The sequence below is a fragment of the Nelusetta ayraudi genome, unplaced genomic scaffold (genome assembly GCF_046127955.1).
Source record: "Nelusetta ayraudi isolate G7.1 ecotype Tasmania unplaced genomic scaffold, CSIRO-AGI_Nayr_v1 ptg000033l, whole genome shotgun sequence".
Lineage (NCBI taxonomy): Eukaryota > Metazoa > Chordata > Actinopteri > Tetraodontiformes > Monacanthidae > Nelusetta > Nelusetta ayraudi.
Window position 1 is genome coordinate 6,031,778 of NW_027466083.1, and position 14,199 is coordinate 6,045,976.

The 14,199-nt window shown below is 47.8% G+C and overlaps 1 protein-coding gene across 3 annotated transcripts; it reads left to right on the forward strand.

The window, feature by feature from the left end:
• Positions 1 to 1,859: 1,859 nt before the first annotated feature.
• ppp2cab (protein phosphatase 2 catalytic subunit alpha b) lies at positions 1,860 to 12,989 on the forward strand. Of its 3 annotated transcripts, none has more exons than XM_076031911.1 (8): positions 1,860 to 1,970; positions 3,825 to 4,194; positions 10,119 to 10,328; positions 11,079 to 11,252; positions 11,354 to 11,443; positions 11,804 to 11,965; positions 12,063 to 12,181; positions 12,822 to 12,989. In XM_076031911.1, the coding sequence occupies exons 2-8, from the start codon at positions 4,093 to 4,095 to the stop codon at positions 12,892 to 12,894; spliced, it is 930 nt and encodes a 309-aa protein (XP_075888026.1). In that variant the 5' UTR covers positions 1,860 to 1,970; positions 3,825 to 4,092; the 3' UTR covers positions 12,895 to 12,989. The 3 variants fall into 3 exon arrangements, with proteins under 3 accessions (XP_075888026.1, XP_075888024.1, XP_075888025.1); XM_076031909.1 differs by lacking the exon at positions 1,860 to 1,970 and adding an exon at positions 3,551 to 3,692; XM_076031910.1 differs by lacking the exon at positions 1,860 to 1,970 and having other exon boundaries at positions 3,787 to 4,194.
• The last annotated feature ends 1,210 nt before the right edge of the window (positions 12,990 to 14,199 follow it).

Genomic DNA, 14,199 nt, shown 5'->3' on the forward strand with positions numbered 1-14,199 from the left:
TTCACCCACAACCTCGCTTATTGTTTTCCTTATGTAACTGAGAATTATGACGTGTGTGTGTGTGTGTGTGTGTGTGTGTGTGTGTGTGTGTGTGTGTGTGTGTGTGTGTGTGTGCGCGTGTGTCCATCAGACTGGTGGTACAGTAATATGGTTCTGTTCTTCTTGGCTATTCTGGACAAAAAGAACGTGAAAATAGTCTTTGAGGAGTCCAGTATGATTGAAGGGAAAAAAGTGAATTGAATCTTGACCCAAGTTCTCTTCATGTTCTCTGACTGAACTGACGACTTGTCCATGGTGCAACCCCACATTTGCAGTAAGACAGCTTGGATAGACTCCCAGCACCCCCGTGACCCCTGTGAGTGCAGGGGAAGCGGTGAATGTGGTAGTTGGATATTCACACGCAGGGACAAAAACATCAAGTCAGGTAGCAGCAAACCTCTGCACTCATAAGACACAGAGTCATAATATGACAGTGCAACAGGAATATAATTATTTGCACACTTTAAAGATAGATAGATTGATAGAAGTCCCAGCCTGAAGTTGCTCCTTTTCAACACCAGGCGGAGCTCTTGATTGCGGACGGGAGCAGGACCCTGCTGTTGTCATGGTTTCAGGTGTCCTGGAGACTCCACTCTAGCTGCTAATTGGTGGAAAGAGCCCCGATGGAGGGAGGTTGCAGCTTCCTCTTCTGCTTTGTTTTATGCCTGTGCAGATATATTTAGTCTGACATCTAAAAACATTTCCAAAGAAGGGCAAACAAAAAGAAGTGAGGTGGATGGATGAGTTGCGTAGGTGTAGTAGGTGCGTAGGAAAGTGCTGACAGAGCCAAAGAAGAATGAGGTGGAGGTTATATGTTATCATTCCGAACGTGAAACAGCATGTGTGCAGGTGCGGCAATTCACCTTTAATCCATGCATTGTTAACATGTTTCTAAAAAAATTTAGGCTGCTGCATCGCAATATCTCTAAAGTTACTGTTAATAAAGTGGTATTGGATTCACAGCGCCCGTGTACAGTTCAGCACTGAACTGACCTCCTGTCTGTCTGCTTCTGCAAATCAGCTCCTCTCCTCTCCCCTTCTCTCGTCTCCTTAATTGGACTATCCCAAGGTTACCCAGAGGTCAGTTATTGCCACATGGCCTCCCAACGCCCCACTGATGTAATGTTGTTGTTGCACAACCTGTGGCGCCTTTTGTTTTTGCAGATGCGCTGCACTATATCTCTGTCCCGCTGAGTTCCACGGCTCTGTCTGTCTCCTGTTATCTCGCTCAACCAAAACAAACCATTCATCACGACCGTCGACTTCTCTGCTCGACGTTGCTCTAAAAAAACAACAAAAAACAACCTTCAGCCTTATCATTCTGATAGTTTGACATCAGCGCCAGACAGGCGGAGCCGCTGCATCTGTTCGGCAACAATCAAAAGGGCTTTCATCACTGGCCGCTTTGGCACACACAGAGAATTTAAAATGAGGTGTTAAACAGCAGCAGCCGCAGGTACCCGGACAGCACAGACATCAAGTAAGGCCGCTGCCCCTCTGATTAACCGCAGCCTTTTCATTGGTGCTGATGAAAGAATCGTGTATCCGGGTGGATCCTGGGGGTCCTGCCCGCTCCACAGTGGTAGCTGAGAGTTGTGTAACTGCAGATTAAGCTCCTGTATTATGTTGTCCATCTCAAAAGAGCAAATGTGTCAACACTCCCATCTCCAGAAATAAACCTTGGAAGAGGCTGGACTCATATCGGATGCACATGTGGCTGGAAAAAGCCATTGTGGCTTTGCAATGGTGTAATCCTCCGGTCATAAATGCCTCCAGTTTAATTGTGTTTTCATTTCAGGCGACATTTGGAGGCCACATTCGTGGCTACAAAGAAGGGATGTTGTAGGTGTTGACCAGGAGAAAGCTGTTAGAAGTCAATTTAACGACTTCACCTCCCTTTGCGACAGGACGCATGTATCTCAAGTGCAAAGGTGATTCTAAAACACATTTCTCGTCATCCTCGTTTGCCTGCAGACTAAAGATTAACACTGTTTCCAACATTGGTCTTAGAACTGATGGATATTTGCTGAACAGGTGAGGACAAAGGCAGGAGCAGTCTGCCAGAATGCTGCCTGAGAAAACCACCAGCTAAGACACTTGGCCAGGTGGGGCCTCCCCTCGCATGGATCAATAAAATGCTAATGTGGAAATCTGTGATGTAGAGATTTGTCATGGTGATCTGAATCAGGTCACAGAGTCACTGTTTAAGAGACTGGAAACTTGGCAAAGTGTTCCAGGGGATCCTGCATGCATCCAGGGGAGAGACAGGTGCCAAGTGTATGATGTATGAAAGCACGTCACAAATCAGAAATAAACTGGTTTATGGTTATGAACCAAAGAAATGAGTATGTCTTCCTCAGCCAAGTTACCTTTTTATTGCATGTTTTCACTGTAAACAGACATTTAATTAGATAAAAAGTTATTGAAATGTGTGTGAATGTGGTTTACTGCAGCAGAAGAGGCTCGGATAACCAGCAGTACAGCAGTGCCTCTGCATGACGCGATTAATTTGTTGTTATTGGCTTTTTAATAAAGCACAGCTTATTGAAAGATGTAATATTTCATAATGCAAAAATGGGAATAGGATATTTGATTCATGCAAATTGGGAGAACATTTCATTTTGAAACATGAATTTAGAAAGGGTAAGATAAAATTATAATTTTCAATAAAAGACAGGATTTTTTTTATTTATTTTTTTGTCAGAACTAATGTTTGATGGATATTTACGATTATAGGGGCACCTCTTGACAAAAATAATAATAATGATCAAGAAACCAGTTGTGCGACAGCACAATGGAGTAGTTAAACAACTTTCCTTCTTAATTACTTTTAAAATAAAAACTATCTAAATGGGTTTATGCAAGATGTAGCGTTAAATAGAATAGTCTTTATTTTCACTGCACACGTACAGTGAAATCTGGCGCCATCCTAAATGCCAAAAAAGAACCCAGATCGAAGTGAACCTTCTAATCCAGAGAATACAGTGACAAAAACAGTCGCTTTTCGCCGTTCCGTGGATGAGCTGTCGCTTTGTTTACATAAGCCCGGCTCCATGTGAAATACTGACGTCATTGGCAAATAAAATTCACCACACGTTGTTCTCGTCAGAGCCATGACGTATTTTCTCCTGGGTGTGGCGCTCTGCTGTCTAATAAACTCCGGGCCAATCCACTGCAGAGGAAGCGGCACTCTCAGCCAATAGCAGAGCCGCCAGCGAGGGTCTCAGTCGCTATTTATGCCGGGCGGCATTGCGCCGCTACGTCAAGTGCCACTCGTGTAGCAACACAGACCGGAAGTTGGCAGACCCAGGCAGAAAAAAGCAAGCGGTTGGCTTTAAAGTGCAAATCGACGATAAAGGCAGAAAAAAAATAAAGACTTAACGTTATTCGGAATCCACCACACATTTGCGCAAGTGTCCAGGTAGCAACAACAATAACAACAACAAAAAAACACTTAAAAACGACAGTCGTCATTGGGGTTTCAAGCTTATGTCTAGAAATGGATAAGCTCTGCAGTGTAACTTTGTAAAGCAACAAAACTGTCTCACTTTAAGCTTTTCATCGGCACTGAAACGCATATAAGAAAACGAATTCCGAAACTGAGAAAAAGAGGAAAAAACAACTCGCCGAGCAGCTGGGCTTTCATTTCGAAGGTCATAACCGGAACTGCAACGCCCGGTCACTGGTTGCTTCAGAAAAAAAACAAAACAAAAAAAACAACAACTCCCAGGGTGGGGTAACCGACTGACGTCTCCACTTTTCTCTCCCTCCCACTTTCAATTCAGCACAATCACACAACGACCTGACGGGGCCGGAGGTGCTTGCGTGCCAGTCGGAGGAGAGCAGCGCTCGCTTCGCACCTTCTCTGTCCCTTCCCCGAGCTCCGGGCCAGGCGACCACATCCGGCGCCACCTCGCACGAATTCAGCCCCCCCTGAAAGCGTCGGCGAGCGGAGCCGGGCAGCAGCGACTCTCCTTCACTCCCTCCCTCCCTCCCTCCTCATTCTCTCCTGATAAAAACAACAACAACAACAACAACAAAACAAAAACAGAGATGGACGACAAGGCGTTCACGAAAGAAATCGACCAGTGGATCGAGCAGCTCAACGAGTGCAAGCAGCTGTCAGAGGGCCAGGTGAAGACCCTGTGTGAGAAGGTAAGCAGCCCCGCTGCCTCCTTATCTGCGCCTTTCACACATTCTTAAAATGGCGTCTATAGTGTACATTTCACTGCGTTGTGCGTATGTATGTATATATATATATATATATATATATATATATGTATATATATGTATATATATATATATATATATATATATATATATATATATATATATATATATATACATATATATATATATATACATATATATATATATACGTATATATATATATATATATATATACATATATATATATATATACGTATATATATATATGTATATATATGTATATAAATATATACATATATATATATATATATATACGTATATGTATATATATATTATATATATATATATATATATATATATATATATATATATATCTCTGAGCCTGGAGAAACGTCTGGAATAAACGCCTTCATAACACTGCGGGGTGGCGGTGGTGGTCGGGGTTTGTCTGTCAGCCACAGGGGGGATTCAAATCAGCAGACTGGGACGACGTGACAGTGAGAGCCGTCAGGGTCAGCTGTCAGGGTCACCTGTAGCATCCCCACTCCCCGCCGGCAAGTCACCAGCCCGGGCTCCTGTTTGTCAGGTGTCTGGGTGGAAATAGGTGTCGGAGAAGAAGGGGGGGAGGAAGGAGCATGGAATGCATGTCGGTGTGTGAAATGTTGTGGTTGAAAATGTTTGAACCTCCTTATTTCTTGGAAGATGTTAGCAGGATATATTGTCAAGGGCCCATGTGATGCAGAATTCACTGCACCAGTGGTCTCTGATAAGTCCACGTGTTCCACTTTTCAGACATTTCTTGCTAAGACACGCAGGGTACTGGCCCCATGTCATATCACAAAGGGCATTGATTACCACCCTGGTTGGTGACAGGACCCCCAGCTAGGGTTTAGCTCCATCTGTTTTTACCCCACTTCCAAATCAAGAAGCTAAAACCAAGGGGTTTTATAAGAGGCTGTAAAACAAACAAACAAAGGGGCTAAATACACTATTTTCTGGAGATGTTAGTCTCTGGAATCATTTCTGGCTCAACTCTGACCTCGCGCGCGTGTGTGTGTGTTTTGGTATAACTCATGCATTGATCAACACTAATTTTCCAAAGTACACAAAGCCCTGTTATGTAATTGGTGTGAGGCACGCAGTAGGTGTGGAGACTTGTTCCAAGCTTTTCTTTCATCAAAGCCCGTCGTACCTCTGCGCTTTCAGACGGCTTCGTTGTCATCGGCCTTTAATGACTTTGACCTTTTAGCACCTTTGCGTGTCGCAGGGGTGCGTTCACAACTCATCCGGCACGGCCCCATTGTGTGATGACGGCAGTTCACTGCGTTGCCTCGGTGTTGGATTGCTGTGACCTCTGGTGAGCTTCGCAGTTGATTCAGGTCGGACTTGATGCGCCGGTCAGGTCGGCTCTGTGGTCGCTCTTAGGTGAACGTCGTCCACTGGCACAGCTGGAGCCAGCGGGTCGACTGGGAAAGGCTGCGTCTGAGTGGTCCACACGCTGAAGTTTAACGGGACGCAGTTTGTCCAGGAAGTTCTGACTCCTCTTTCTAAGTGTTGACGAAGGGCTCTGTGCAAGAGGTCATCAGATGAATGCAAGAGGTGGAGGAAAGCTGCCACGTTAAGATTACAGCAGTGGTCTTTTCCAGAAGATTCTACAGCCCTTCATCCAAAGCTGCCTCTATTTTCATTCTCGCAATGAAGTCGCATCCTTGTTTTTCACGTTATTATGAAATTCCTCTGCGTAGCCCGACATCAGCGGGGCTAAATTTAACCGGATCTTTTATGGCAAATTTGTGTCTCTCATTCTCGGGTGCAGCTGCGTCCTCCACGGGCTGACGGAGGGAGGGACTGAACCACTTCCATGTTTGGAGTGCTTGGAGTGTTTGGAGGCGTCGAAGGGACGCCGCTTTTATGTGGAGTCGCCGGCTCGTCTGTCTGATGTGCGACTGCTGCCGCTGTTGGCTGTTATTCAGCCTCAGCCTCTCCCTCCTCCGGCTTCAGATCCCGCAGCCGTTGAGCGTGAGGTGACGCTGGCATCTCGGGGGGAGGAGAACTTCCATGTTTCACTTTCCTCCTCGGCTGTTTTGCTGCAGAATGTCAACAGACTCGTCCGTGAGCCGTAGGTGGATGCAGGAAATGCACGCGTCATGGTGCGTTTTTCTTTTTTTCCCCCCGGCCGCTGCAGCCAAGATGACTAACGAGACAATAAAGGAAAACTGCATTTGTGTCCTCTCCTCCTCCCCCTCTTCCCCCTCCCCGCTTCTCTGTGAATTGTATCACGCACCCCTCCCCGATGGTTTAAAAATAGCCAAAGGATGCCATTGATTTCTGCGTTGCATCATCTGAAAAGCGGTGTTGCTGCGGAGCGGAGCGGATCGGATCGGATCGCAATGTGTGACTCAGGATTCCACCGCTGGCTGTGAGTCAGGCCAGACGCCTGGCGCTGTTTCGGGACGTTACGGGGGTGTGAAGGAGTGAGATGTGCACTAGCTCACTCTCTCTCCCTCCCTCTCTCTCTCTCCCTGTCAGTCTTTCCCCATCTTTCATTCCAGGATACCTGGCAGTCTTTTCCTGCCAGGTATCAGCTGGTGTCTCAGCTTCATGGCAGCCATCAGCAGCTGCGTTTTGCAAAATAAAAGGGATATTTCTGAAAGTACAATTGCGATTTGCAGGTGTTTGTATTGAATGGTGTGAAGTGAATAAGCCGGAATTCTCGAAAAATCTTTTTCACAAGAATTACGTTTGCTTTTGCTTGCTTTTGTTTGCAGTCAGGAAAGGTTGTTGTGTTTTTCTCTTTGATTACTTGTAACTCCTCCGTCCAAACATAACGCGCTATTTTCCCTTGAAGTGAACGGGCCACGTGATCCATGGGCCACGTGATCCATACGTCACGTCCGCTGACGTGTAAATGCGAAAACAATGTTTCCATGACACCCGCGATACACCTCTATATCGATACGTCTGAAAACGCACCTCATGAGAGCATCAACACCTTCCCAAAACTTCCATTACTAGTTTTTGTATTGCGATATTTAGGTTTTGCACACTTCTAGTGGTAATGGAAACGCAGCTTGTGAAACTCCTCGGTGTCGTCCCGCCAGCGAGCAGCAAGTCACCGCTGTTGGTCCGGGTTCAATTCACCCTTCAGCTCTCTTTTGCTGCACTGCTGCGGATCCATTTGAAGCCCTGTGCTTCTCTTCCAGAAATACTATTTATACTGTTTAACATTCCTCGCTCTATTGCAAGGTTACATAACCGACCTCACAGTTTTGTCTCCCACGTCGACGGCCCTGTTCCACTTTTGTGTCAGGCTTGTCCACTTCTTCTTTTCTTTCTGAAACGGGACATTGATGTCTCTAACACGTGAATCTGCCACAGCGGGTGACCAACCAAAACCAGAAACCAGAGTGATGTGACTTTTCTCTTTAAAACCCTAATGGAACATGACATCATTGGGCCGAGCCCTGGGGATGACATCACAATTTGGTCATGTGGTGAAATGTTGCCCCACTTCCTGTGGTCAGGGCAGTGTGGGGACGAGCGGCGGCCACTGAGACTTCTGTCCCCTTGTTTTTGAAAAGCTAGTTGAAGGTTTTCTCCTAAAGATAAGAAGCGACTCGCTGGATGGAGGACAAGAAAACCATAAAGTGAAGTTAAGTTGCATTTAACAGGCAGAAAAGGGGGAGAGACAGGGAGGCCGAGGGTGTTTGTTGATGGATGTAAAAAACGGGCAGCTGACGTCAGCAGCAGCTTGACCTGCCGCTTCTGCTGCTGCTGCTGCTGTTGTTGTTGCCCCAGAAAGATGCTGAGCCTGCTGCCGTGCTCCAGAGTGAGCTCAGTGTTTTACTGTGATTTTACTGTCGTCTCCTCGTGACGCGACCTCCAGAGAGAAAACAAACCTTCGGCCTCATTAAAAGCATTTAACGGCGCTGTGCTGCGGCCGCTGACGTCGTTATTTCACAGCAGTCAGCTGAGCGGGTTGTTGATGGGTGCGGTGATTATTTTTTTGGGTGGCGGCGGCGGCACGGCTTACATAAGTCATCTTTTCTTTTCACCGCTGGACGTGTTTGAACGCCTTCCCCCGTGCTGAGATCTCAGGTCATTCCGGCTGATTCGCTCCGTGGCCGCAGCCTGCTGCTGCTACAGAGCCAGAGAGCCGCGTTCAGCCTGCTGCTGCTACAGAGCCAGAGAGCCGCGTTCAGCCTGCTGCTGCTACAGAGCCAGAGAGCCGCGGTCAGCCTGCCGTCTGCTGCCTGCCCGCGTGTGTGCGCGCGTGTGTGAAATGTAGGTCAGAAGTGTGGTGTCCTGTCGGCTCTGGGCTGCTCTCGCTCAGCCTCATCAGCCTGCCGTTCAATTTCACACCAGCGTCCACTCCTTTGTTTGTCTCTCTCGCTCACTCTGATCACATTTGTTGTTTAAAAAGTTCCATATGAAAAGATTGACAAAAGCGGTGTGTGTGTGTGTGTGTGTGTGTGTGTGTGTGTGTGTGTGTGTGTGTGTGTGTGTGTGTGTGTGTGTGTGATGGACAGACAGACAGAGGGAGAAGTCTGGCGTTTGCCCAAACCTCATCAACATCATGTGATAATCTTTTTTTGAAAAGGAAAAAAAAAACCACAGCCAGAACACAACAACAGCAGCTGCGACCTGCAGTGGCTGCACGCTGACTGTCTTTCTGGAATTAGATGGAGGTGTCCTGTCCACCTGATGACAGTCCAACACCTGGCAACGGCTAAAAATAAGCAGCCGCTCAGTCACAGCAGGGATTTTAATTGTACACACACACACACACACACACACACACACACACACACACACACATATGCTGCAGTGTGTTTGACAGCCTAAATGTTATTTTCAATCTGGGTGAAGCAAAATGTGGCGTGTGAAAGGCCTGACTGAGACTGAGCCTTGTTGTTGTTGTGTTCCACACTGTGTGTCAGCTCCAGTCTGCAGTCTGGAGATCTTCTTTTGTGAAAACTTGAAATCTTGACCCGGTTGCATCATGGGACCCTTAACACAAATACAAATGCAGCCGCTGAACTTGCAAGCCGGCCCGACACATAGGAGTGAAGTCAATAGATCGAGCTGGCACACGATGAACTTTTCCGCTATTCAGTGGGAAGCGGGACAGCAGCAGCAGCAGCAGCAGCAGCAGCAGCAGCAGCAGCAGCAGCCTGTGCAGGGACTCTGCTCCGGTCCAGACAGCTCCTCACTGTAGGGCTGCTTCTCCTCAGACAGGCCTGCTGGTCAATCAGCTCAGAGCATTTCTCTCCCTCAGCCCAGGATTTGTCTGCTCCAAATCTCCTTAAAAGAGCTCATCCGGCTGACCGGCCCCTTCGGCAGACGCACCATGTTGAAAAAAAGAAAAAAGAAACAAAAAAACAAGAGGCCTTTTTTTTGGGTCTTCACTTTTGCCCTTTCAGGCAGTGGAGCGATGCAGGGATTGATTTTGGACACGAGCCCGTCGCTGCAGGGCCTGAGGCTGCGTTCAGACTGCAGGCGTGACGTCACGGACAGTTGGAACCGATCGGTGTGTTTGGAGCTGTTCACACTGAGACGCATTAGTCCAAATGCCGTTTGAAACTACCTCCCGAAGGTGCTTCCAATCCATTTAGGGAAAATTGGATTTCATGTGATTTGTGACCGGTAGTCTGAACGCGGCTTTAGTTTGGTTTGATGTCGCTTTCGTGTCTCATCTCAAAATGAAAGCTAATGACGGGGAATGAAATTGCAGCATGCAGGCTGTGTGTGATTGCAGATCAAAACTCACCGTAGTCCCAGGAAGCGAAATCCCTCATTGCAGATGTTCACTCTGTGTTCCAGGTGTTTCTCTTCTGCGCTCTGCACACAAAAAGCAAACTAACCCTCCACCTTACTTTGGGGTTTTGTTTTTTTGTTTTTTTTTGCAGGCAAAAGAGATCCTGACGAAGGAGTCCAACGTGCAGGAGGTGCGATGTCCGGTCACGGTGTGCGGCGACGTGCACGGCCAGTTCCACGACCTCATGGAGCTGTTCAAGATCGGAGGCAAATCTCCAGACACAAACTACCTGTTCATGGGAGACTACGTGGACCGAGGCTACTACTCGGTAGAAACGGTCACTCTGCTGGTAGCGCTCAAGGTGAGGAGTCTCCACACGAGAGGCCTCTTTCATGGCTTCATGGCTTCAACGGGGCGGGGGGGCAGGTGAGCAGGTGAGCAGGTGGATAACCTGAAAGTGAACAGGATCACATGAGACAAAACAAATGGTCACTGCAGTGCAATAAATATCCAAGCACCCAATGCGACCGCTTCGGCACACTTTAATTGAACAACAGGCTATTGTTTTTGATTCATTAAGCAAAGAGTCAAACTAGTCTCAGAAAGTAGGACTTTGGTGGAGTGTAAATTTAATCATTAATAATCGGTCGACGCTTGAAATTTATTTGGCGCTATACTTGCCCTTTCCCCTCTAAGATTGAAATAAATGATGCCACATTTTATGGCACCCTTTCTTTGTAGATTCAAATGCCATTTAAATAAACTAATTAGTCTATTAAATATCAAAGAATTTTAATAATGATTAGTTTTCCCTATTTATTATTTATCTATTTATTCAATTATCTTAGTGAGAGGACAGATGACTGATGCTCACAGAGTGGGGCGACCATGAAGACAAAGAATCCCAAAATACAATGATTGACAATATTACTCAGAAAAACTGAAAAAATTAATTTCCCAAAAAACAGTAGAAAAAATGCCCCCCCCCCCAACCCCCCCAAGTGAATGCAACACGCTTCCATACATTCTCGTTTTAATAAATTAATATATTTTTTAATGAATTAGAGAAAACAGGGAAACTGACTCTATCGTGGCGCGTCGCTGTTTGCAGGTTCGCTACCGCGAGCGTATCACCATCCTGCGAGGGAACCACGAGAGCCGGCAGATCACGCAGGTGTACGGCTTCTACGACGAGTGCCTCCGCAAGTACGGCAACGCCAACGTGTGGAAGTACTTCACCGACCTGTTCGACTACCTCCCGCTCACGGCGCTGGTGGACTCCCAGGTAGACCTGCGTCCGGGGGTGGGGGAGGTCCGCTGCTCGTCTGTCTCCCCCACGCTGACACTCTCCCACCTCCCCTCCTCACTCTCTCCCCCCCCCGACAGATCTTCTGCCTGCACGGCGGCCTCTCGCCCTCCATAGACACCCTGGACCACATCAGAGCTCTGGACCGTCTGCAGGAAGTGCCGCACGAGGTGAGACGCTGGCTCGTGCGCTTCTCACCGTGCACGGCTGTGAACATTAGCTTGACTTCTGACCCTGCGCTCTTCCTCCTTTTTCTCCTCCTCCCCATCCTCATCCTATTTCTCCTGCTCCCTTTTCCTCCTCTTCTTTCTCTTCCTCCTCTTCCTCCTGCTCCTCCTCCTTTTTCTCCTTCTCATCCGGCTCCTCCACTTCCTCCTCCTCTTCCTCCTCTTTCTCTTCCTCCTCCTCCTTTTTCCCCTTCTCATCCGGCTCCTCCTCCTCCTCCTCCTCCTCCTCCTCCTCTTTCTCTTCCGACTCCTCTTCCTCATCCCCCTCCTCCTGCTCCTCCTTGTCCTCTTCCTCCTCCGCAGGGTCCCATGTGTGACCTGCTGTGGTCGGACCCTGATGACCGCGGTGGCTGGGGTATCTCTCCCCGCGGCGCCGGCTACACCTTCGGCCAGGACATCTCGGAGACCTTCAACCACGCCAACCGCCTCACACTCGTGTCCCGAGCCCACCAGCTGGTTATGGAGGTCCGCACCCATTTGCACTCAACAAACCGCGTGTGTGTGTGTGTTCATTAGCTGTTTAAAAACCACAGGGCTCCCGTCTCTCCTCCCCACCCCGCAGGGTTACAACTGGTGCCACGAGAGGAACGTGGTGACGATATTCAGCGCGCCCAACTACTGCTACCGCTGCGGCAATCAGGCGGCCATCATGGAACTGGACGACACCCTCAAATACTCCTTGTAAGTGCACTGAAGGATGAGAGTGCCAGTGCAGCTGTGTAAGACTCAGAGGCGGCCATCGGTGTATCCTCCTCTGCACTTCCTTCTCGCCAGGCTCTTTTCCTCTCTGTGCCCTCTGTGGCGCTGCTACACTAGGGGTGGGCAAACTTTTGGACTGGTGGCCACAATAGGTGCTAAAATTTGACAGAGGGGGCCGGAGCAGAAGCAGATAGATGGAGCATGGGATATGTAGGAAACACGTGGTTTAATGTTAATTCAAATTGAACAAAAGCAAAGTTACAACAAAATCTGTGTCTTTGAAGCCCCACAGTGTTTAGCTCTTTATTGAAATGACCCGTAAAACATTTTTATTACTTATTTACTATTAGTATAAATTCCTCAACAGGCCGCTTATGGCCCCCGGGCCCTAGTTTGCCCATGCCTACACTGTACCCTGTCCAAGGTTTGAAAGTGGGAGATGTGGGTTCTGTGAGGGGCTTTGCGGGGCTCGCACGGGCCACCTTGTGGTGAACAATAGACCCTGCTGAAGGGTGAAACCCAGCTGATGCTTGTTTTTTAGCCTGTGTGCAGTAGCCGGCTGCGATAAAATATCAAAGGTTCAACTAAACTAAAGCTCCATGTCTCCTTTTCTTCCCCCCAGCTTGCAGTTTGACCCGGCGCCTCGTCGAGGGGAGCCTCACGTGACCCGCCGCACCCCAGATTACTTCCTGTGAAGTCGGGGACCCTTGTACAGCTGGGTCCAGCGTGACCATGATATAAAACACGACACCGAGAACAGCATGGAGGAGGAAGAGAGGAGGAGGGGTGGGACGCGAAGGGGAGTGGGGGGGCGTGTTAGTGCACATCATATATCCACACAAAGATCTATTTAAGCATTTAACAAAAGCTACGTGTGTGTGTGTGTGTGTGTGTGTGTGTGTGTGTGTGTGTGTGTGTGTGTGTGTGTGTGTGTGTGTGTGTGTGTGTGTGTGTGTGTGTGTGTGTGTGTGTGTGTGTGTGTGTGTGGAGGACTGGCACGGCTGTGTGGAAAGCCTCCTCCCGTACTGTCATGAAGGCACCGGGTAGGTCCGAGACCAGAGCGCCGCCAGCCACACACCGCGCCCATGTTTGAGCCATGACACGCGTGGCTTCCACTTAGAGGAGATCTCAACATGACCTGTTTGCACTTTTGTAAATCTAAAGAAATGTAACATAATGTCTAAAAGAAGGAAATTATTTCACACTACAGATATTTCTTTTGTTTGCTTTTCCTTGTTGATTTATTTTTTTCCCCTCTTCCTGTTTTTGATTTTTATTTTTAGAAAAAGACAAATAAAGCTCCCATCGGGCAGATTTTTACACACATTTTCTTTATCCTGTGTAACGACCAACTTTGGTGTGTTCGACAGACGATGGAGCGTCCATCCACATCAGCTCACTGACTCGCTCTGGCATACAGAGTCTGCATTGACCCAACCGGTTGAATAATAAAGATGAAGGTGGCTCCTTGATCAGACTGTTGGGTGTCCTTTTATTTTTCAGCGCTTGAGAGTTTTGCTGGAAATAAATCAACAGGACATTAGTCAATTATTTTGTGCGGTTGCAGCTCGGGAGATCTTGGATAGAAATGTATAAGTAGCCAAGAAACTGTCTGAATTTGGGTGGTTCGGCGTTTGCAATCATCTCCGGATGTTATTGCCTCATGTTTTTAAACAAACCTCCGAAAACAACCTTGAGCTGCCGTGTCTCATTTCCCCAACGGAGGCCAAAGTGATGAGGCTGACTGACACCGGAAGAGTGAATGTTTGTCGGGGCAAGAGTGAGACTGACTAGAAAATGGCACCTGTGCAGAGCAGAGCAGATGTAATGGGAAATGGCACCACCTAGCGGTAGGACAAGTAAGCACATAAAAACGCGTAGATCGGCATCGCTAACGAACTAACTAAGCGCGCTGCTCCAATGACGTTACGCCTTCAGTCATAATACTCGCGAGAGCCAATATATTATTGAATCATGCAGTTAAATATTATTTGTAACTG